This window comes from Panulirus ornatus, chromosome 56, assembly GCF_036320965.1.
Source record: "Panulirus ornatus isolate Po-2019 chromosome 56, ASM3632096v1, whole genome shotgun sequence".
Taxonomy (NCBI): Eukaryota; Metazoa; Arthropoda; class Malacostraca; order Decapoda; family Palinuridae; genus Panulirus; species Panulirus ornatus.
In genome coordinates this window covers 27,234,782-27,258,444 of record NC_092279.1, presented here as the reverse complement: position 1 = coordinate 27,258,444, position 23,663 = coordinate 27,234,782, and the positions used below count along the sequence as shown (strand labels likewise).

The window sequence follows — 23,663 nt, the reverse complement described above, 5'->3', positions numbered from 1 at the left end:
CCTTACCTTTTAGACATTTTCTGAGTGAAGGAAGGTTTAAAATCCAAGCAAACTCTGAGAGAGGGTTGAACACTCAGAAGGCTGGCACTCACACACCACACCAAACCAACAAAGCGGTGTTGTTGGTAATTAGTCTAGAGTGTACAAGACAAGCTTGAAAAAAAAAAAGATTTTCACTTTACTTGATAGACACCCATACCTGCTTAAGGGATAGATTAAGTTTCCAGTAATTTTAAGTCATTAACCAAAAATAAATCAGCTGTAAAGATTTCCTCATACCTAGTGGAGTAGCCACCAGTATATCTCGATTTTGAAACTTTAGTCTTCATGTTGCCAGACTTAGGGTCATCTACCTTCAGTGATGATAATGATAACAATAATGATGATAATAATCACTTTTTTTCATACCACAATAGTGAGGTAGCACCAGGGACAGGCAAAGAATGGCCTCATTTATTCACACTCAGTAATACTGTGGATAGAGTGCTAAGATTTTGGTACATTATACACAATGGCTAGAGAGGGGGTGTGAGCAAATGAGGCAGTTCCATTTTTCAGTTCCCTGTGCTACCTCACTACATGGGTAACTGTGAATAGCTTTTTCAAAATGATACTGTGCAGTGCCTGCACTTCAGTAATAACTATAGTACATGTATGCATTTCAGAGAAGAACAGTCCATTTAGGTTTCATTTCTCTTCTTTTTTAATTACTTATGCTTCATTTTCCACTAATTTCTTGTGTTTCTTTTTTCCCATAATAGTGATTATATTTATTGATCATTACTGAGACATGAGTTGTGCTCTGAATATTACCAAAGAACCTTTGTAGCAACATTCAACTTAAAATTCCATTATATGGAATGCTTGTTAGTCTCAGCCATCTTAAATAAACACTGTCCCACTGTATTACTACATTATTGAGTTAGATGGCAGATGCATATTCTTTCCCTAAAACTTCAAACATCAGTTATCTTTAAGTAGTAGGTGGAAATGGGAATGAAATTTTGCAAACATGTTTAGCTCACAAATGCTGTATGTGAAGTAGTTCCCAGATGCTTGAAAATTTAAAGAATAGAATATGTAGAGGTGACAATTGGTTGTAGAGATGAGTTTATTAGTACACTTTGAGCATCCCTAATCTGAAAATCTGAAATCTGAAATGCTCCCAAATCCAAAACTTTTTGAGCAGCAACATGATGTTACAATTGGAAAATTCTATGCCAAAACACATTATTTTTTCGTTGTATTGATGGTATCTCATAATTCTTATACTGTTAAATACTTAAGTGTGAATAACTGTAAGAAAATGATTGCTTATTTGTAGCATATAAATTCAGTCAGGAATGAAGGTGATGCCAAACAACCACAGATTGTCCACATGGGCAGCTGAGGTTGTGACAGTTAGCTTTCTGATGGTTCAGTGTTACACAAACTTTGTTTCAAGCTCAAAATTATTAGAAATATTGTATAGATTACCTTCAGGCTATCTATTTAAGGTTTATATGATACATAAATGGATTTTCTTACCTTCAGGTTATCTGTATAAGGTGTATATTAAACATAAATGGATTTTCTGTTTAGACTTGGGTCCCATCCCTAAGATATCTCATTATGTATATGCAAGTATTCCAAAATCCAAAACACTTCTAGTCTCAGACATTTTGGATAAGGGATACTCATCTTTTATATATTGAGATACATAGATATCTAATATAGCATTTTGATTTGGATGAAGAATTCTATATGATTTAAGTATTCCTCTTTCAACAGCTGGTATCCCTAGTCTTGCGACTAAAAAGAATTGGTGTTATCCAACTGGCTCGTGACTTGAGTTATGCCCTTCCTGTTCCTCAGAATGCCATTCTAAGTTTTCTGTGCGAAGAAGCTGTGGCTACTATTACTGCTGGGCCTGGTAGGTATTGCTGGAAAAGAAGGCTAGATTATTTTGTCATAGAATTCACTTAATGTGTTAGAAATATTAACATGACCCTCTTATGGACCACTTAGTATAATCGAGAGAAATATTCAGTTATATTCCAATTGACATTTGTGGTAGAACCTTTGAAGTTATTAATAAATTGAATTGAAAGTGTTTTGTATGTTTAGAATACTTCTTTTCTTATTGGGAGTGATTGTGGCCTTTATGAATTTAAACTTACTGTGCTACATACTTGTTTCTGTGGTAGATTGTTCTGGCTCAGTTAGTTATAAAAGTATTATCATGAGTGAAGTATTTTTTTCTCTTATTGGTAGTTTCCACCTTGGTCTCATTTATACTGCCAACCATATAGCTGAGACACTATTTCAAATGTTGTATTTCTTTAAGGATTACCATTTACTGTTTTTATGTTCATCTCACTTACATTTGGGTTGCTGGCACTCAGTCCACAAACTCACACCCTCTCCATCTCTAACACAACTTTTTTTCATACTTGTTCGGCATTTCTTGCATTTGTGTGGTAGCACCAGGAACAAAGAAAGGCCCCATTTGCTCACATCTATCTCCCTATCCACAATGAAGGCCCCCCATATGCCTAATTGTGGTTCCCCCACCAGCTTCACATTCCCTGTTTCAGTCAGCCGATAGCATGTCAACCTCTGTATACCACATTGTTCCTGTTTGCTGCATCGCATGCATTCTTATCACTCTCCTGCATGTTCAGCCCCTCACTTTTCAAAATATTTTTCACTCCCTCCTTCTATCTCCAGTTTAATCTCTCCCTTCTCCTTGTTCCCTGCACTTCTGACACATATATCTCTTTGTCAACCCCTCCTCACTCATTCTCTCTGTATGTCCAAACCATTTTAGCACCCCCTGTTTACTCTCATCCACAACACTTACTAACATGAAATTCACACAGATGGTCTCTCACCACTCTAGTTTTTCCATTCTTCATTAAAAATGAAATAACAATAGAACAGCTGTTTATAGCTTGATTAGGATTTATCCTAGGGTGATCCCAACAGAGCTGAGGCATTAACTTTTTCACTCCTTAATAATCTGGAACAGATGATCAAACATCCAACATGAGTTTGTGGCTGTCATGACTACTCTTCCAATTGTTTTCTTAAATTTTTTTCTGTCATGCTATATCTGCCCTCTAAGAGTCCTCTAGTTACAGTGTTATTTTTGTCATTTCTGAATTGTCACACCCATTCTATTTTGACCAAAAAATGCCAACTTTGGTGTGCTGGGAGAGCTCAGGTTGGCTTCTTTTCTAACTGTTCCTGGGATGGGATTTGCTTTTGCAGTTGGGATGCCATGTGTTGTGCTGATTTCATTACAGAGGTTATCTGCTTTTTTTTTTTAAGGTGCCAGTTACAGACAAAAGTTTACGTCAAGGCCAGGCCTTCATTGAACTATTTATTTATTTATTTTGCTTTGTCGCTGTCTCCCGCGTTAGCGAGGTAGCGCAAGGAAACGGACGAAAGAATAGCCCAACCCACCCACATACACATGTATATAAATACAGGTCCACACACGCAAATATACATACCTATACATCTCAACGTATACATATATATACACACACAGACATATACATATATACACATGTATATAATTCATACTGTCTGCCTTTATTCATTCCTATCGCCACCCCGCCACACATGGAATAACAACCCCTTCCCCCCTCATGTGTGTGAGGTAGTGCTAGGAAAAGACAACAAAGGCCACATTCGTTCACGCTCAGTCTCTAGCTGTCATGTAATAATGCACCGAAACCACAGCTCCCTTTCCACATCCAGGCCCCACAGAACTTTCCATGGTTTACCCCAGACGCTTCACATGCCCTGGTTCAATCCATTGACAGCACGTTGGTCCCGGTATACCACATCGTTCCAATTCACTCTATTTCTTGCACGCCTTTCACCCTCCTGCATGTTCAGGCCCCAATCACTCAAAATCTTTTTCACTCCCGTCTTTCCACCTCCAATTTGGTCTCCCACTTCTTGTTCCCTCCACCTCTGACACATATATCCTCTTGGTCAATCTTTTCTCACTCATTCTCTACATGTGACCAAACCATTTCAAAACACCCTCTTCTGCTCTCTCAACCACACTCTTTTTATTACCTAACATCTCTCTTATCCTATTATTACTTACTCGGTTAAACCACCTCACACCACATATTGTCCTCAAACATCTCATTTCCAGCACATCCACCCTCATGCGCACAACTCTATCCATAGCCCATGCCTCGCAACTATATAACTTTGTTGGAGCCACTATTCCTTCAAACATACCCGTTTTTGCTCTCCGAGATAATGTTCTCGACTTCCACACATTCTTCAACACTCCCAGAATTTTCGCCCCCTCCCCACCTTGTGACTCAATTCCACTTCCATGGTTCCATCCGCTGCCAAATCCACTCCCAGATATCTAAAACACTTCACTTCCTCCAGTTTTTCTCCATTCAAACTTACCTCCCAGTTGACTTGACCCTCAACCCTACTGTACCTAATAACCTTGCTCTTATTCACATTTACTATCAGCTTTCTTCTTTCACACACTTTACCAAACTCAGTCACCAGCTTCAGCAGTTTCTCACATGAATCAGCCACCAGCACTGTATCATCAGCGAACAACAACTGACTCACTTCCCAAGCTCTCTCATCCACAACAGACTGCATAATTGCCCCTCTTTCCAAAACTCTTGCATTCACCTCCCTAACAACCCCATCCATAAACAAATTAAACAACCATGGAGACATCACACACCCCTGCCGCAAACCTACATTCATTGAGAGCCAATCACTTTCCTCTCTTCCTACACGTACACATGCCTTACATCCTCGATAAAAACTTTTCACTGCTTCTGACAACTTGCCTCCTATGCCATATATTCTTAATACCTTCCACAGAGCATCTCTATCAACTCTATCATATGCCTTCTCCTCATCCATAAATGCTACATACAAATCCATTTGCGTTTCTAAGTATTTCTCACATACATTCTTCAAAGCAAACACCTGAACTATAGAGAGAATTATGAAATGGAAAAGGAAGAGACATGGGAAAGTATTTACGAATTTTGGAGGAAGTGATAAGCCTGTTTGAAATGTGCTAGGTCATAGTTATTGGGAAAAACATGAGAAGGTAAGAGTTCCAAAGCTTCAATGTGCAGGAAAAGAAGCAGGTATTAGAATGGCCCACCCTTGAGTTGCTGATGGCCTCATAATAATCATGAGATGCAGCAACTTGCCGAAATGTGCATGGTCTAGATAGTGGTATGGGCACACAAGCAGCCAGCTCTTGGGAGCAAGAACCAAAGTAATGCTTTTAGAAGAGGGAAAGTAAACCAACATTGTGGTGTAGAGTATAGATTCTACTAGACCTTCTCCCAAGATAATGGTTTAATTGCTCCTGCTCTGATGTCTGTTGTACTAGGGACAGAATGTAGTGGATTATGAAGCTTTTCCCCTCCCCTTAAACCCACTCCACTTTCGTATCTGCCTTGAATTGATTAAAATATTGACATCGTAAAGTCCACTGCACCTTCATTAAAACAAAGTTTATTGATTTGACTCCTATTGACAGATCTTTCTGGTTCTTAACCAAAAGTCACCAGTAATTTCTGTAACATAACCTTTCCTCCTTTATTCTTGCCTGGTCAGGCTATCGCTTACTCCCCATCTAACGAAGCTGTTTATTCTGGCATCCTTTTGTAATCTGTTTCAAATTTGGGTATATTTGCTTCTAATTCTTTGCCTCCATCTCCTCCCACTGAAACTGTGCCATCTTTATTCTTTTATCACAGGGTCTTCCAAGTATTCTTATAGTGTGCCTCTGAGCTAGCTTTGATCATTGCTTGTCTATTTTGCATTTGTCTATAAACCCAGACTTTTCCTTCTTCTTGGAAATATTCTTTGATGCAGCCCATCTTTAAGAAAGGAAATGGCTCTAACCCCTCTAACTACTGCTCCATTGCCATCATGTCTGTTGTCTCCAAAGTCTTTGAAATTCTCCGTAACTCTCAATTTCTTAAACTCTTAGAATCCCATTCTCCTGTTTCTGATCACAACTATGGATTTCATAGTGCTGGATCTACTAGTGATTTCCCTTATGTGACTCACCTCTGGTCCTTCTCACTTAGAGATTTTAGTGAAACTCAATGTAGACCTTAACATTTTCAAAGCACTTAACAGTGTGTGGCAGTCTCTGCTTTCAAAACTCTCCTCTATTTTTTGTTTCATTCTGTTATCGTTGCATATTTTTTTCTCTATCCATTCGGTTCACTCCATTGCAGTATTTGTTGATGGAGTAACTTCCTCCTCCAGCCTATCAACAGTAGTGTTCCTCAAGGTTCTGTCCTGTCTCCTACTATCTCTCATCTCTCTGTAAGACATCCTTCCCCTTCTACTTATAACTCCTCTCATTCTTACGCTGATGATTCCTCTTTAGATATTTCATCTTATTTTCCCACTTATCCTTCTAATATTCTTTTTCTTTTTTTCTATTTTTATTATACATTGTCGCTGTCTCCTGCATTAGCGAGGTAGCACAAGGAAACAGACGAAGGAATGGCCCAACCCACCCACATACACATGTATATACATACACGTCCACACACGTACATATACATACTTATACATCTCAACGTATACATATATATACACACACAGACATATACATATATACACATGTACATAATTCATACTGTCTGCCCTTATTCATTCCTGTCGCCATCCCGCCACACATGAAATAAAAACCCCCTCCCCTGCATGTGTGTGAGGTAGTGCTAGGAAAAGACAACTAAGGCCACATTCGTTCACACTCAGTATCTAACTGTCATGTTTAATGCACCAAAACCACAGCTCCCTCTCCACATCCAGGCCCCACAAAACTTTCCATGGTTTACCCTGATGCTTCATATGCCGTGGTTCAATCCATTGACAGCACGTCGACTCCGGTATACCACATCGTTCCAATTCACTCTATTCCTTGCACGCCTTTCACCCTCCTGCATTTTCAGGCCCAGATTGCTCAAAATCTTTTTCACTCCATCTTTCCACCTCCAATTTGGTCTCCCACTTCTCCTTTTTCCCTCCACCTCTGACATATATATTCTCTTGGTCAATCTTTCCTCACTCATTCTCTCCATGTCACCAAACCATGTCAAAACACCCTCTTCTGCTTTCTCAACCACACTCTTTTTATTACCACACATCTCTTTTACCCTCTCATTACTTACTCAATCAAACCACCTCACACCACATATTGTCCTCAAACATCTCATTTCCAGCACATCCAACCTCCTGCGCACAACTCTATCCATAGCCCATGCCTCGCAACCGTATAACATTGTTGGAACCACTATTCCTTCAAACATACCCATTTTTGCTTTTTGAGATAACGTTCTTGACTTCCACACATTCTTCAATGCTCCCAGAGCTTTCGCCCCTCCTCCACCCTATGACTCAATTCCACTTCCATGGTTCCATCCGCTGCCAAATCCACTCCCAGATATCTAAAACACGTTACTTCCTCCAGTTTTTCTCCATTCATACTTACCTCCCAATTGACTTGTCCCTCAACCCTACTGTACCTAATAACTTTGCTCTTATTCACATTTACTCTCAGCTTTCTTCTTTCAAGCACTTTACCAATTTCAGTCATCAGCTTCTGTAGTTTCTCACCCGAATCAGCCACCAGTGCTGTCTCATCAGCGAACAACAACTGACTCACTTCCCAAGCTCTCTCGTCCACAACAGACTGCATACTTGCCCCTCTTTCCAAAACTCCTGCAGTCACCACCCTAACAACCCCATCCATAAACATATTAAACAACCATGGAGACATCATGCACCCCTGCCGCCAACTGACATTCTCTGAGAACCAATCACTTTCCTCTCTTCCTACACGTACACATGCCTTACATCCTCAATAAAAACTTTTCACTGCTTCTAACAACTTACCTCCCACACCATATATTCTTAATACCTTCCACAGAGGATCTCTATCAATTCTATCATATACCTTCTCCAGATCCATAAATGCTTCATACAAATCCATTTGCTTTTCTAAGCATTTCTCACATACATTCTTCAAAGCAAACACCTGATCCACACATCATCTCCCACTTCTGAAACCACACTGCTCTTCCCCAATCTGATGCTCTGTACATGCCTTCACCCTCTCAATCAATACCCTCCCATATGATTTCCCAGGAATACTCATCAAGCTTATACCTCTGTAATTTGAGCACTCACTTTTATCCCCTTTGCCTTTGTGCAGTGGCACTATGCAAGCATTTCGCCAATCCTCAGGCACCTCACCATGAGTCATACATACAGTAAATAACCTTACCAACCAGTCACCATTACAGTCACCCCCTTTTTTAATAAATTCCACTGCAATACCATCCAAACCCGCTGCCTTGCCAGCTTTCATCTTCCGCAAAGCTTTTACTACCTCTTCTCTGTTTACCAAATCATTCTCCCTAACCCTCACACTTTGCACACCACCTCGACCAAAACACCTTATAATTGCCACTCTATCATCAAACACATTCAACAAACCTTCAAAGTACTCACTCCATCTCCTTCTCACATCACCACTACTTGTTTTCACCTTCCCATTATCCCCCTTCTCTGACGTTCCCATTTGTTCCCTTGTCCTACGTGCTTTATTTACCTCCTTCCAAAACATCTTTTTATTCTCCCTGAAATTTTTTTTTTATTCTGAACATATTTCATCTCTCAGTTCAGACCAGTATGTCATCTATGGGGAAGCAGTATCTTACTTAGATTTTGATAGTGTTAACATAAAATATTTCCCTGTATCTTTATCTGAGCCATTTATTTACCTCACTTCAATATCAAAACACCACATTTCAACTCTTTGATGACATAAACACATTAGGCTTAACCATTCCTCTGTTCCATCCTGGAAACCCCAGTTGATTTTTCCATTCAACATTATACACATCCCAAACATATCATTTACATATTTTTTCATACAATCTTTACAAAGAAATGACAATTACTGTTTGCAAAAAGATTTTGATAAATATTGTTTGAAATGGGACTTTGATGCATCAGTTTTTATCTATGGAACATATCCTATTACTCACTTATATTAGGGATATCACCTGTGTGACAGCATGGTACAGTCTTTGAAGTCAACTAACCTTGATTTACCACTATTGCTCACAGTCCCTGTGTTTAGTGATATTTGTGCTATTTCTGTTCTAGATGGTACTTTTCTTCTAGTAATAGCTAACCATGGGTTCTAAAATGTTATTTTAGGAAGAAAATACCATATTCTTGCTTGGAAGCAAGAAAATGTGTCTACAAGTGCAGTTCTAAGATGTGCTGGTTGGGCCAAGTATGCCATCCAGACCCTAGTTTGGGCTTCCTTCTAATGTTATCCCTTCTTGAAAAGCTGGGTCTGTTAGACCTAGGAAGAACAGTGAAGTAACATAACCTGATGAAAGGTGAGGTGTTGAAAAACCCATCCATATCAGGTTTTCATTCACCTTACTGAAAATTTTTTTTGGAATTTTTCTTTTATCATACACAGGATAAGTATCATTTTAAACAACAGACACTGTTTACGAGTTAATTGTCTTAGAAAATGGTTATGAGGTAAATTGATCTTTTGTGATTTTTTGAAGGCCATGACAATAATATTTACCATCATTACATTTACATAAGAGTTTATTTCTTTTTTCTTTGTCTTTGTTTCTATCACCCAAGATGGCCATTGATTAGGAAATGTTTTATCAGTGCTTTGTCCATCAATGTGGAAAAAATCTTGTATGGTGAAATCAGGTGACACTTAATTCAGTTATTTTATATTCAGATCAGGATGCTTATACATTATTTTGGTTTAGGTATGTTGTTTGTTGACTTAAAAGTTTATTTGTACACTGAGACCTCATGTAATGGGTGAGATGTGTTTTTGAGGAATAGCCTTTGAGTGAGGTATAATTTGAAAGGCATCATTATAACATGGTGCCTGTGATGATGCATTCCTGACAGTGTCAATTCTTATACTAGTACAGGTTGTACCTCTCTAATTTGGTGCTCTTTGGTCCGGCATCTCCCATGGTCCGGCATGTTTTGAATCTGCTGCCATTAGTTTGTGGATCTCCCACCAGGGCAGTGCTGTTAGCAGTGCAAAGGTGCCAAAATCTGTTTACACTGCAATTGAGCTAATTAACAGCCCTGTTAATTTCTTATATTCAGTTTTTTGCTGAAAATGAAAGCCAGAAAGGTTTAAAGTTTCAGAAGACTTTGAAAGGTGCTGGGAGTACAGAATTACACAGTGCACTTGTAAAGTTGTTTAAGCTCTGATGTAATGAAGGCGCAATCATTTCCAGGGAGATACTCATCAAGCAGGCCCAAGTTTTTCATAGAGAACTGAAGCTAGACTATGACTGTGAATATTCATAAGGATGGTTACACAAGTTTAATTGGAGGCATGGAATTTCTGCACACAGTGTGTGCAGAAAAAAAACATAATGCTGACACGGAAGCTTGCAGTTTAAGGTCATATTAAAAGAAATGATAAAAACTCCAATTCTCTATTAAACAACTAACAACAAATTGTATAGGACGAGATAGAGTGTACGAGCTGGCTGCCTGGCTGGGACTGACGCAGCACAAGCTGGCTGCCTTGACAATAACAATAAAGCAACACTAGTAAAAAGATTCAACCAAAGCCAGCTACCAACCTATGGTCATTCGTTACATTAAATACTCTTCACAGAGCTGCAACAAAGTTTGTTGATGAATTTGCACAGTTAGTAGCTGCAGAAAACTTAGTCCCAGAACAAGTGTATAATGCTAACAAATCTGCCATGTTTTAGCATCGTATGCACAAAAAAACCCTTGCCCAAGATATTTAGGAGTCTCCCTCTGGGGATACTTCTGTTGTAAACTGATGTAATAATATAAATCTTGTTTGAAAGATTTGATAATTGTATTATTTCCTTTTTTAAGCTTTGTTCTACCTCTGATAACACAGCAATATGTATGTAGAATGAGCTGGTAAGACTAGTGGTCGGGAATATGTTAACATAGGGGATTCCCTGAGGTGTCAATTTCTGTTTTCTGGCGAGGTCCCAGGTTGCCAGATTAAAAAGGTTCAACCTGTAAATGCTGTAGAATGGCTTCCTTTGGCAACAGCAATAGCTGTGCAGATGTTATTTTAGTATCATATAGATGAAACAAGGGCATTGTTTGAATAGATATCATGTGAAACTAAATTTGATCAGCATTCACAAGCTTGTTGGAGCTTGCAGTGTTGTTGATCACCACTGTTGTGCTGCAGTAGCACACCTACACCTTCTTGTCTTGCTTACCATCATTTCAAGTTTCTTACTCCTTGTGTGGAATTTTTTTTTAATCCTCTCTCTTTAATCAAGTATGATCTTAATGGTAGAGGAAGTTAATCCAGGTGACTGACCTACATGTGCCAGATGCTTGCCTGTCTCAATCCACCATATCACTTGCATATTTAGATTTATATTGATTCTTTTCCTAGGCACTTTGGTTGCTGTACCTATACTGAGTCCATTCAGGCAAGGATTAGGCATATTAGGCTATGACAAACTCTCTTCCCTCTGGCTCTAGCTCCCATTCAAAGGAAGTGCGTTAACCTCTCATCATTTACCGATAGGTCTTTGTGGTCTATAGCTAAGGGCATCTCTTACAACCGTTACTCTACCTTTCCTTCTTTTTTCCACTCTGACAGTACTAATGCTGTCTCTGGAGTAGACAGAGCAACTTTCATTGGTTCCCATTTCTCTTTTAACTCCTCCTTGAATGACTCTAACCTTCCTTTACCCGTGATATTCCTCTTGCTAATCCTATGCCCCTCCCTTTAAAATCTTTGTTTTGGACTGTCCGAAAAGCACTTCTTTCTCAGGACTCAAGCAAGGCTATGGTCCTAATGGCTTCCATCCCCATGTAATGAAAAAATGTGCCTCTTACCTTGCACTTGTGCTTGCTTGTTTGTTCCATTTGTTTAAAAACCAAATCTTCTCCTTCTCCTTGGAAGCATGCATTGATACATTCCATTTCTAAGAAGGGTGACCATTCTGACCCCTCTAACAATCGTCCTAATGCTTTAACATCTACCATTTCCAAATTCTTTGAATTCCTCTTTAACTCCCATATCCATAGACACCTTGAAAATCATAATATTCTCTTTTTGATCACCAATATGGCTTCTGTAAGGCAAGATCCACTGGTAATATCCTCTCCTATTTTACTAATGTCTGGTCATCATCCCTGAAAGATTTTGGGGAGTCATGGGTAGCTGTCCTTGACATATCCAAAGCTTTTGACAAGATGTGGCATCGGAGTCTCATCTCTAGGCTTCCCTCTTTTGGCTCCCCTCCCTCAGTTAGCTCCTTCATATCTAACTTCCTCTCTGGTCGATTTGTCTCTATGGTTGTTGATGGATCAGCCTCCACCCTTTTCTCCATCAACAACAGTGTCCCTGAAATTTCTGTCGTGTCCCCTACACTTTTCTCCTTTTTTTCAACGTTTTCAGCACTGCACTCATCCACATAATTCAATTCTGCTCCTTCTTCTCTCATTTGATTTGCATCTCATCTTGACACAACTTCCTCAGTAAACTCAGATTTGGACAAGATATATCAGTGAGGTAGATGAAATCTAGTTAAGTTTAATGCCTCCAATACCCAGTTTCCACCCATCTTTCTATCAAAACCTCCCCACAACTCACGTGTCTTCTTTGATGGATCTGTGATTCCTCCTCTTACTCAACATACTTGGTATTACTGTAAAATCCACTCTCTCTTAGAAACTGTTCATTATGGGAATAACTAAGTCTTTAAAAACTGGGTGGCCTGTTTAAATTTTGAAACTTCTTTTCTTCTGATCAGTTGCTCTATTTATACAAAGGATTGATTTTTCCTTGTATGGAATATTGCTGTCTTATCATGGGTGATTCTCACTCAACATTCTTACTTGACAGAGTTGAGTCGAAAGCAGTCTGACTTATAAATTGTCCCGGGCTAACTTCCAAAGTTGACACTCTTGCCTTGTGCCACACTGTTGGTTTACTTTCCCTCTTCTGTAGATATTACTTTGTTTTTTACTCCTGAGAGCTGGTTGCTTGTTTGCCACCACCACTGTGTAGACCATACAATACTCGGCAAGCTGCTATATCATATGATCACTGTGGCCATCAGCAACTCAAGGGTGGGCCATTTTGATAACTGCTTCTTCCCTATATGTCGAAGCTTTGGAACTCCGTACCTTCTTATGTCTTTTCCAGTTTCTATGACTTGGCACATTTTAAAAGACAAGGTTTTCACTTCTTCCAAAATTCATAGATACTTTCCCTTGTCTTTTCTTTTTCCCTCTCATTACTCTATATTTCAATTAAGGCCCAGACTTGATATGGATTTTGTCAATGACTGGAGCCTTCAACATAAAAAGAAAAAAATGGCCATTTCCAGATAGTATGGGCTTAGAATATTTTCTAAATACATGTAGGAGATAGCTAGAATGACAGTGACTGAAACACAAACAAAGATGATAGTAGATATACTGATTGGTTCTTCTACATTTGATGGCTTTTTATTATTTTTGTTTTTAACGAATGATATATTATTTTTATGTATTATTATACTTTGCCGCTGTCTCCTGCGTTAGCGAGGTAGTGCAAGGAAACAGACGAAAGAATGGCTCAACCCACCCACCTACACATGGATATACATACACGTCCACACACGCACATATGCATACCTATACATCTCAACGTATACATGTATATACACACACAGACATATACATATATACACATGTACATAATTCATACGGTCTGCCCTTATTCATTCCCATCGCCACCCCACCACACATGAAATAACAACTTCCTCCCCCCACATGTGCACGAGGTAGGGCTAAGAAAAGACAACAAAGGCCACATTTGTTCACACTCAGTCTCTAGCTGTCATGTATAATGCACCAACACCACAGCTCCCTCTCCACATCCAGGCCCCAGAGAACTTTCCATGGTTTACCCCAGACGCTTCACATGCCCTGGTTCAATCCATTGATAGCACGTTGACCCCAGTATACTACATCATTCCCATTCACTCTCTTCCTTGCACACCTTTCACCCTCCTGCATGTTCAGGCCCCGATCACTCAAAATCTTTTTCACTCCATATTCCACCTCCAATTTGGTCTCCCACTTCTCCTCGTTCCCTTCACCTCTGACACATATATCCTCTTGGTCAATCTTTCCTCACTCATTCTCTCCATGTGGCCATACCATTTCAAAACACCCCCTTCTGCTCTCTCAACTACACTCTTTTTATTACCACACATCTCTCTTACCCTTTCACTACTTACTCGATCAAACCATCTCACACCACATATTGTCCTCAAACATCTCATTTCCAACACATCCACCCTCCTGTGCACAACTCTATCTATAGCCCAAGGCTCGCAACCATATAATATTGTTGGAACCAATATTCCTTCAAACATACCCATTTTTGCTTTCCAAGATAACGTTCTTGACTTCCATACATTTTTCAATGCTCCCAGAACTTTCTCCCCCTCCCCCACCCTATGACTCACTTCCGCTTCCATGGTTCCATCCGCTGCCAAATCCACTCCCAGATATCTAAAACACTTCACTTCCTCCAGTTTTTCTCCATTCAAACTTACCTCCCAATTGACTTGACCCTCAACCCTACTGTACCTAATAACCGTGCTCTTATTCACATTTACTCTCAGCTTTTTTCTTTCACACACTTTACCAAACTCAGTCACCAGCTTCTGCAGTTTCTCACATGAATCAGCCACCAGCGCTGCACCATCAGCGAACGACAACTGACTCATTTCCCAAGCTCTCGCATCCACAACAGACTGCATACTTGCCCCTCCTTCCAAAACTCTTGCATTCCTGCATCAATGATATATCCTCCCTTCCCATTTATAATTTTCCAAAAGAGGAAACAGTGAAAGGGGCCAAGTAAGGATATTCCCTCTAAAGCTCAGTCCTCTGTTCTTAATACTACCTAGTTGATGTGGGAAATGGCGAATATGTATGAAAATGGAGAGTGTTCAAATTGCAGAGGTATAAGTTTGTTGACTATTTCTGGGAAATCATATGGGATGGTATTGATTGAGAGAATGAGAGGGTGAAGGCATGTACAGAGCACCAGATTGGGGAAGAGCAGTGTGGTTTCAAAAGTGGTAGAGGATGTGTGGATCAGGTGTTCGCTTTGAAGAGTGTATGTGAGAAATACTTAGAGAAACAGATGGATTTGTATGAAGCATGGATCTGGAATAGGCATACGATAGAGTTGATAGAGATGCTTTGTGGAAGGTATTAAGAGTCTATGGTGTGGGAGTTAAGTTGTTAGAAGCAGTCAAAAGTTTGTATCGGGGATGTGAGGCATGTGTACGAGTAGGAAGAGAGGAAAGTGATTGGTTCCCACTGAATGTCAGTTTGCGGCAGGGGTGCATGATGTCTCTATGGTTGTTTAATTTGTTTATAGATGGGGTGGTTAGGGAGGTGAATGCAAGAGTTTTGGAGAGAGGGGCAAGTATGGAGTCTGTTGTGGATGAGAGGGCTTGGGAAGTAAGTCAGTTGTTGTTCACTGATGATGCAGTGCTGGTGGATGATTCAAATGAGAAACTGCAGAAGCTGGTGACTGAGTTTGGTAAAGTGTGTAAAAGAAGAAAGCTGAGAGTAAATGTGAATAAGAGCAAGGTTATTTGGTTCAGTAGGATTAGGGACAAGTTGATTGGGAGGTAAGTTTGAATGGAGAAAAACTGGAGGAAGTGAAGTGTTTCAGATATCTAGGAGTGGATTTGGCAGTGGATGGAACCATGGAAGCGAAAGTGATTCACAGGGTGAGGTAGGTAATGAAGGTTCTGGGAGTGTTGAAGAATGTGTGGAAGGCGAGAATGTTATCTTGGAGAGAAAAAATGGGTATGTTTGAAGGAATAGTGGTTCCAACAATGTTATATGGTTGTGAGGCATGGGCTATAGATAGGGTTGTGCAGAGGAGGGTGGATGTGTTGGAAATGAAATGTTTGAGGATAATATGTGGTGTGAGGTGGTTTGATTGAGTAAGAAATGAAAGGGTAAGAGAGATGCATGGTAATAAAAAGAGTGTGGTTGAGAGAGCAGAAAAGGGTGTATTGAAATGGTTTGGTCACATGGAGAGAATGAGTGAGGAGAGATTGACAAAGAGAATATATGTGTCAGAGGTGGAGGGAACGAGGAGAAGTGGGAGACCAAATTGTTGGTGGAAGGATGGAGTGAAAAAGATTTTGAGCAATCGGGGCTTGAACGTGCAGGAAGGTGAAAGGTGTGCACGGAATAGAATGAATTAGAACGATGTGGTATACCCGGATGGATGTTCTGTCAATGGATTGAACCAGAACATGTGAAGTGTAAACGAATGTGGCCTTTATTGTCTTTTCATAGTGCTACTTTGCACGGGGGGAGGAGGATGCTATTTCATGTGTGGCGAAGTGGCGACAGGAATGGATGAAGGTAGCAAGTGTGAATATGTACATGTGTATATATGTATATGTCTGTGTATGTATATGTATGTATGTATACATTGAAATGTATAGGTATGTATTTGTGCATGTATGGGCGTTTATGTATATTCACGTGTATGTAGATGGGTTGGGCCATTTCTTTCATCTGTCTGCTTGTACTACCTCGTTAATCCGGGGGACAGTGACTAAGTATAATAGATATAATGTAATATATAATAATATAATATATATATATATATATATATATATATATATATATATATATATATATATATATATATATATATATATATATATATATATATTAATATATATATTATCCCTGGGGGATAGGGCAGAAAGAATACTTCCCATGCATTCCTCACGTGTCATAGAAGGCGACTAAAGGGGACGGGAGCGGGGGGCCAGAAACCCTCCCCTCCTTGTATTTATACTTTCTAAAAGGGGAAACAGAAGAAGGAGTCACGCGGGGAGTGCTCATCCTCCTCGAAGGCTCAGATTGGGGAGTCTAAATGTATGTGGATGTAACCACGATGAGAAAAAAGGAGAGATAGGTAATATGTTTGAGGAATGGAACCTGGATGTTTTGGCTCTGAGTGAAACGAAGCTTAAGGGTAAAGGGGAAGAGTGGTTTGGGAATGTCTTGGGAGTAAAGTCAGGGGTTAGTGAGAGGACAAGAGCAAGGGAAGGAGTAGCACTACTCCTGAAACAGGAGTGAGGGAGTATGTGATAGAATGTAAGGAAGTAAATTCTAGATTGATATGGGTAAAACTGAAAGTTGATGGAGAGAGATGGGTGATTATTGGTGCATATGCACCTGGGCATGAGAAGAAAGATCATGAGAGGCAAGTGTTTTGGGAGCAGCTGAATGAGTGTGTTAGTGGTTTAGATGCACAAGACCAGGTTATAGTGATGGGTGATTTGAATGCAAAGGTGAGTAATGTGGCAGTTGAGGGAATAATTGGTATGCATGGGGTGTTCAGTGTTGTAAACGGAAATGGTGAAGAGCTTGTAGATTTATGTGCTGAAAAAGGACTGGTGATTGGGAATACCTGGTTTAAAAATCGAGATATACATAAGTATACGTATGTAAGTAGGAGAGATGGCCAGAGAGCGTTATTGAATTACGTGTTAATTGATAGGCGCACGAAAGAGAGACTTTTAGATGTTAATGTGCTGAGAGGTGCAACTAGAGGGATGTCTGATCATTATCTTGTGGAGGCGAAGGTGAAGATTTGTAGAGGTTTTCAGAAAAGAAGAGAGAATGTTGGGGTGAAGAGAGTGGTGAGAGTAAGTGAGCTTGGGAAGGAGACTTTTGTGAGGAAGAACCAAGAGAGACTGAGTACAGAATGGAAAAAGGTGAGAACAAAGGAGGTAAGGGGAGTGGGGGAGGACTGGGATGTATTTAGGGAAGCAGTGATGGCTTGTGCAAAAGATGCTTGTGGCATGAGAAGCATGGGAGGTTGGTTGATTAGAAAGGGTAGTGAGTGGTGGGATGAGGAAGTAAGATTATTAGTGAAAGAGAAGAGAGAAAGGCATTTGGACGATTTTTGCGGGGAAAAAATGCAAATGAGTGGGAGATGTATAAAAGAAAGAGGCAGGAGGTCAAGAGAAAGGTGCAAGAGGGCAAATGAGAGATGGGGTGAGAGAGTATCATTAAATTTTAGGGAGAATAAAAAAGATGTTCTGGAAGGAGGTAAATAAAATGTGTAAGACAAGGGAGGAAATGGGAACTTCAGTGAAGGGGGCTAGTGGGGAGGTGAAAACAAGTAGTGGTGATGTGAGAAGGAGATGGAGTGAGTATTTTGAAGGTTTGTTAAATGTGTTTGATGATAGAGTAGCAGATATACGGTGTTTTGGTTGAGGTGGTGTGCAAAGTGAGAGGGTTAGGGAAAATGATTTGGTAAACAGAGAAGAGGTAGTAAAAGCTTTGCATAAGATGAAAGCTGGCAAGGCAGCAGGTTTGGATGGTATTGCAATGGAATTTATTAAAAAAGGGGGTGACTGTATTGTTGACTGGTTGGTAAGGTTATTTAATGTATGTATGATTCATGGTGAGGTGCCTGAGGATTGGCGGAATGCTTGCATAGTGCCATTGTACAAAGGCAAAGGGAATAAGAGTGAGTGCTCAAATTACAGAGGTATAAGTTTGTTGAGTATTCCTGGTAAATTATATGGGAGGGTATTGATTGAGAGGGTGAAGACATGTACAGAGTATCAGATTGGGGAAGAGCAGTGTGGTTTCAGAAGTGGTAGAGGATGTGTGGATCAGGTGTTTACTTTGAAGAATGTATGTGAGAAATACTTAGAAAAGCAAATGGATTTGTATGTGGCATTTATGGATCTGGAGAAGGCATATGATAGAGTTGATAGAGATGCTCTGTGGAAGGTATTAAGAATATATGGTGTGGGAGGCAAGTTGTTAGAAGCACTGAAAAGTTTTTATCGAGGATGTAAGGCATGTGTACATGTAGGAAGAGAGGAAAGTGATTGGTTCTCAGTGAATGTAGGTTTGCGGCAGGGGTGTGTGATGTCTCCATGGTTGTTTAATTTGTTTATGGATGGGGTTGTTAGGGAGGTGAATGCAAGAGTTTTGAAAAGAGGGGCAAGTATGCAGTCTGTTGTGGATGAGAGAGCCTGGGAAGTGAGTCAGTTGTTGTTCGCTGATGATACAGCGCTGGTGGCTGATTCATGTGAGAAACTGTAGAAGCTGGTGACTGAGTTTGGTAAAGTGTGTGAAAGAAGAAAGTTAAGAGTAGATGTGAATAAGAGGAAGGTTATTAGGTACAGTAGGGTTGAGGGTCAAGTCAATTGGGAGGTAAGTTTGAATGGAGAAAAACTGGAGGAAGTAAAGTGTTTTAGATAACTGGGAGTGGATCTGGCAGTGGATGGAACCATGGAAGCGGAAGTAAATCATAGGGTGGGGGGAAGGGGCGAAAATTCTGGGAGCCTTGAAGAATGTGTGGAAGTCGAGAACATTGTCTTGGAAAGCAAAAATGGGTATGTTTGAAGGAATAGTGGTTCCAACAATGTTGTATGGTTGCGAGGCGTGGGCTATGGATAGAGTTGTGCGCAGGAGGGTGGATGTGCCGGAAAGGAGATGTTTGAGGACAATATGTGGTGTGAGATGGTTTGATCGAGTAAGTAATGTAAGGGTAAGAGAGATGTGTGGAAATAAGAAGAGTGTGGTTGAGAGAGCAGAAGAGGGTGTTTTGAAATGGTTTGGGCACATGGAGAGAATGAGTGAGGAAAGATTGACCAAGAGGATATATATGTCGGAGGTGGAGGGAACGAGGAGAAGTGGGAGACCAAATTGGAGGTGGAAAGATGGAGTGAAAAAGATTTTGAGTGATCTGGGCCTGAACATGCAGGAGGGTGAAAGGCATGCAAGGAATAGAGTGAATTGGATCGATGTGGTATACCGGGGTCGACGTGCTGTCAATGGATGTGAAGCGTCTGGGGTAAACCATGGAAAGTTGTGTGGGGCCTGGATGTGGAAAGGGAGCTGTGGTTTCGGGCATTATTGCATGACAGCTGGAGACTGAGTGTGAGCGAATGGGGCCTTTGTTGTCTTTTCCTGGCGCTGCCTCACACATATGAGGGGGGAGGGGGATGTTATTCTGTGTGTGGCAGGGTGGCGATGGGGGTGAGTAGGGGCAGACAGTGTGAATTGTGTGCATGTGTGTATATGTGTGTGTCTGTGTGTATATATATGTGTGTACGTTGGGATGTGTGGGTGTGTATGTTTGCGTGTGTGGACGTGTGTATGTGGGGGTGGGTTGGGCCATTTCTTTCGTCTGTTTCCTTGCGCTACCTCGCAGGTGCGGGAGACAGCGACAATGCAAAATATTATTAATATATATAAATATATTATAAGCATACAGTATACTCACCACATTCTGTGAGTTTTTTTTATTAAACCCCATCCCATATACATTATCTTATTGATGATAAAGATGACTGCTTGAGGAAATTTCAGACATTCTAAGAAATACTGATTTTTTTCACATATTAAAAAAGAAATTTGATGTTTATAATTTTGAAAGTCCGTATTTTACAAAGCTTAAACAGCAGCAGTGCAGTGTTGTATAATTTTATATCTACCTGTCAATATCTCTGATGCTTGTTCCAATTGGAACTCCCTCAAAGTTCCAATGCTTTGTAAGTAAATAAGATAACCATCCTAAGCCTCTCCATCAGGATTCTGAAACTTTGATGTTATCATCTTCATCCATTAAAACAAAACACAAATCTTTATGTAGATTTTCAAAGAAACCCTGTGGCTGTAAACATTTTCCACTGATATATTTTACCTCTGATACCTTTTCACAGATCTCGAAAAAACATATGGTAGGGTTGGTAGAGATGCTTTATGGAAGTTGTTACAAATATAGGGTGTGGGAGGAAAGCTGTTACAAGCAGTGATGAGTTTTTATTAAGGGCATATGGTGTGTGGTTGTTTAATTTGAATATGGATGGGGTGGTTAGGGAGGCGAATGCAAGAGTTTTGGAGAGAGAGGCAAATATGCAGTCTGTTCAGGATGAGAGGGCTCAGGAAGTGAGTCAATTGTTGTTCACTGATGATAAGTGTTGGTGGCTGATTTGGGTGAGAAACTGCAGAAGTTGGTGACTGAGTTTGGTAAGGTGTGTGAAAGAAGTAAGTTGAGAGTAGATGTAAATAAGAGCAAGGTTATTAGGTTTAGTAGAGTTGAGGGACAAATTAATTAGGAGGTAAGTGTTGGAGAAAAACTGGAGGAAGTGAAGTGTTTTAGATATCTAGGAGTGGACTTAGCAGCAGGTGGAACCATGGAAGTGGAAGTGAGTCACAGGGTAGGGGAGGGAGCGAAGGTTCTGGGAGTGTTGACGAATGTGCGGAGGGCGAGAACGTTAGCTCGGAGAGCAAAAATGGGTGTATTTGAAGGAATAGTGGTTCCAACAATGTTATATGGTTATGAGGTGTGGGCTATAGATGGGTTGCACAGAGGCAGGTGGATGTTTTGGAAATGAAATGCTTGAGGACAACATGTCGTATGAGGTGGTTTGATCGAGTCAGTAATGAAAGGGTAAGAGAGATGTGTGGTAATAAAGAGAGTGTGGTTGAGAGAGCAGAAGAGGGTGTGTTGAAATGGTTTGGACACATGGAGAGAATGAGTGTGGAAAGATTGACAAAGAGGATATATGTGTCAGAGGTGGAGGGAAGAAGGAGAAGCGGAAGACCGAATTTGAGGTGGAAGGATGGAGTGAGGGAGATTTTGAGCAATCTGGTCCTGAACACACAGGACGGTGAAAGGCGTGCAAGGAACAGTGAATTGGAACAATGTGGTATACCAGGGTCAACGTGCTGTCAATGGATTGAACCAGGGCATATGAAGCGTCTGGGATAAACCATGGAAAGGTCTGTGGGGCCTGGATTGGGAAAGGAAGCTGTGGTTTCAGTGCATTACACATGACAGCTAGAGACTGAGTGTGAACAAATGTGGCCTTTTTTATCTGTTCCTGGTGCTGCCTTGCTGTAGGGTGGGGAAAATGCTATTTCGTGTGTGGCGGGGTGGCAACGGGAATGGATGAAGGCAGCAAGTATGGATATGTATGTATACGTTGAAATGTATGTGTATGTATATGTGCTTGTGTGGGCGTTTATGTATATACATGTGTATGTGGGTGGGTTTAGCCATTCCTCGTCTGTTTCCTTGCGCTACCTCACTGATGTGTGAGACAGTGATTAAGTACAGTAATTATGATAATATAAAAAGGTGTGTGTATGAGGAGGTGGAGGATGGTAAGTAGTTCATGCTGAAGGTAGATCTGTGGCAGAGGTGTGTAATGTCACCATGGCTGTTCAGCTTGTTTATGGATGGTGTAGTGTGGGCTCTAAATGCAAGGGTCTTAGAGGTAGGGGCAGGCATGCAGTCTGTTGGGGGTTTGGGAGGTAAGTCATTTGTGTTTGCTGATGACACAGCACTGATGGCAGATTCAATTGAGAAACTGCAGAACTTGGTGCCTGACTTTGGGAAAGTATGTGAAAAGACATGAATTTGGTATTTGTGCCTTCACACAGTTACAGTGCTCTTTGTGGTATAATGGCCTGTCATTTTGTATTACAGTAGGCAAAAGTTGAGAGTAAAGTGAATAAAAGTAAGGTTATTGAGTTTAGCATTTTTAAGATACAATTTAGTAGGGGTGTTAGTGTGAACAAGAAAACATGGAGGAAGTGAAGTGTTTTAGATACCTGAGAGTGGACACAGTAGTGAATGGAACAATGGTGAAGATTGTGGGAGCATTGAGGAATGTTGGGAAAGAGAAGTCACTCTCTGGAAGGGCAAAAATGTGTGTGTTTGAAGGTATAGTTAGTAGACCTGATGATGATGTATGGGTGCAAGGCATAGGCTGTAGATGAGAATGTATAGGAGAGGGTGATTGTGTTGGAACTGAAATGTCTGAGGATGATATGTGATGTGAGTAGGGTTGATCAGGTATGTAATGATAAAGTAAGAGAGAAAAAGTGTGATAAAAAGAAGTATGATTGAGGGATATGAAGAGGGTATGCTGAAATGTTTTGAACACATAGAGAGATTGAATGAAGAGTGATTGACAGAGAGGATATATGTGTTAGAAGTGGCAGAGACAAAAACAAGGGGTGAATCAAAATGGAGACGGACGAATGAAGTGAATAAGATTTTGAGTGCCTGGGACCTGGACATGCAGGAGGATGAAAGGCATGCACAGTATAGAGTGAATTGGAGTAATGTAGTATCCAGGTTACAATGTAACCTGGTCTGAACCAGGGCAGGTTAAAAAGCCAAGGAAAATCATAGAAAGATCCATGGGACCTGGTTTTAGATAGGGGGCTGTTGTTATAGTGCATTGCACATGACAGGTAGAGAATAGATGTAAGTGAATAGGGACATTTTTTGTGTTCCTTGCACTACCTTGCTTATACAGGAATTGATGAACAGCTATGAAAGAAAGAAAGACCATTTTTCAGTCTTTGAGGCATTTTTATGTACACCAAAGTAGTGTCTTTATTTATGTTTTATTCATAAAGAATTCCTTTTAAGCTCATTTTTTATCTGTTCATTTGAGTATATTTCGTTATTTAGTATCTTTCCTGCTTCTTTTTTATCATTCTTCTACCCTTCCACACATGACATA

The 23,663-nt window shown here is 40.4% G+C and overlaps 1 protein-coding gene across 1 annotated transcript in view; it reads left to right on the top strand.

Moving 5' to 3' along the window:
- Positions 1–23,663, top strand: part of LOC139766039 (spatacsin) — a 526,943-nt gene that overhangs the window by 330,503 nt on the left and 172,777 nt on the right. The window contains exon 21 of the mRNA XM_071694164.1: positions 1,771–1,912. Within this exon, the coding sequence (XP_071550265.1) occupies positions 1,771–1,912 (142 nt within the window). The remainder of the gene's footprint in view (positions 1–1,770; positions 1,913–23,663) is intronic.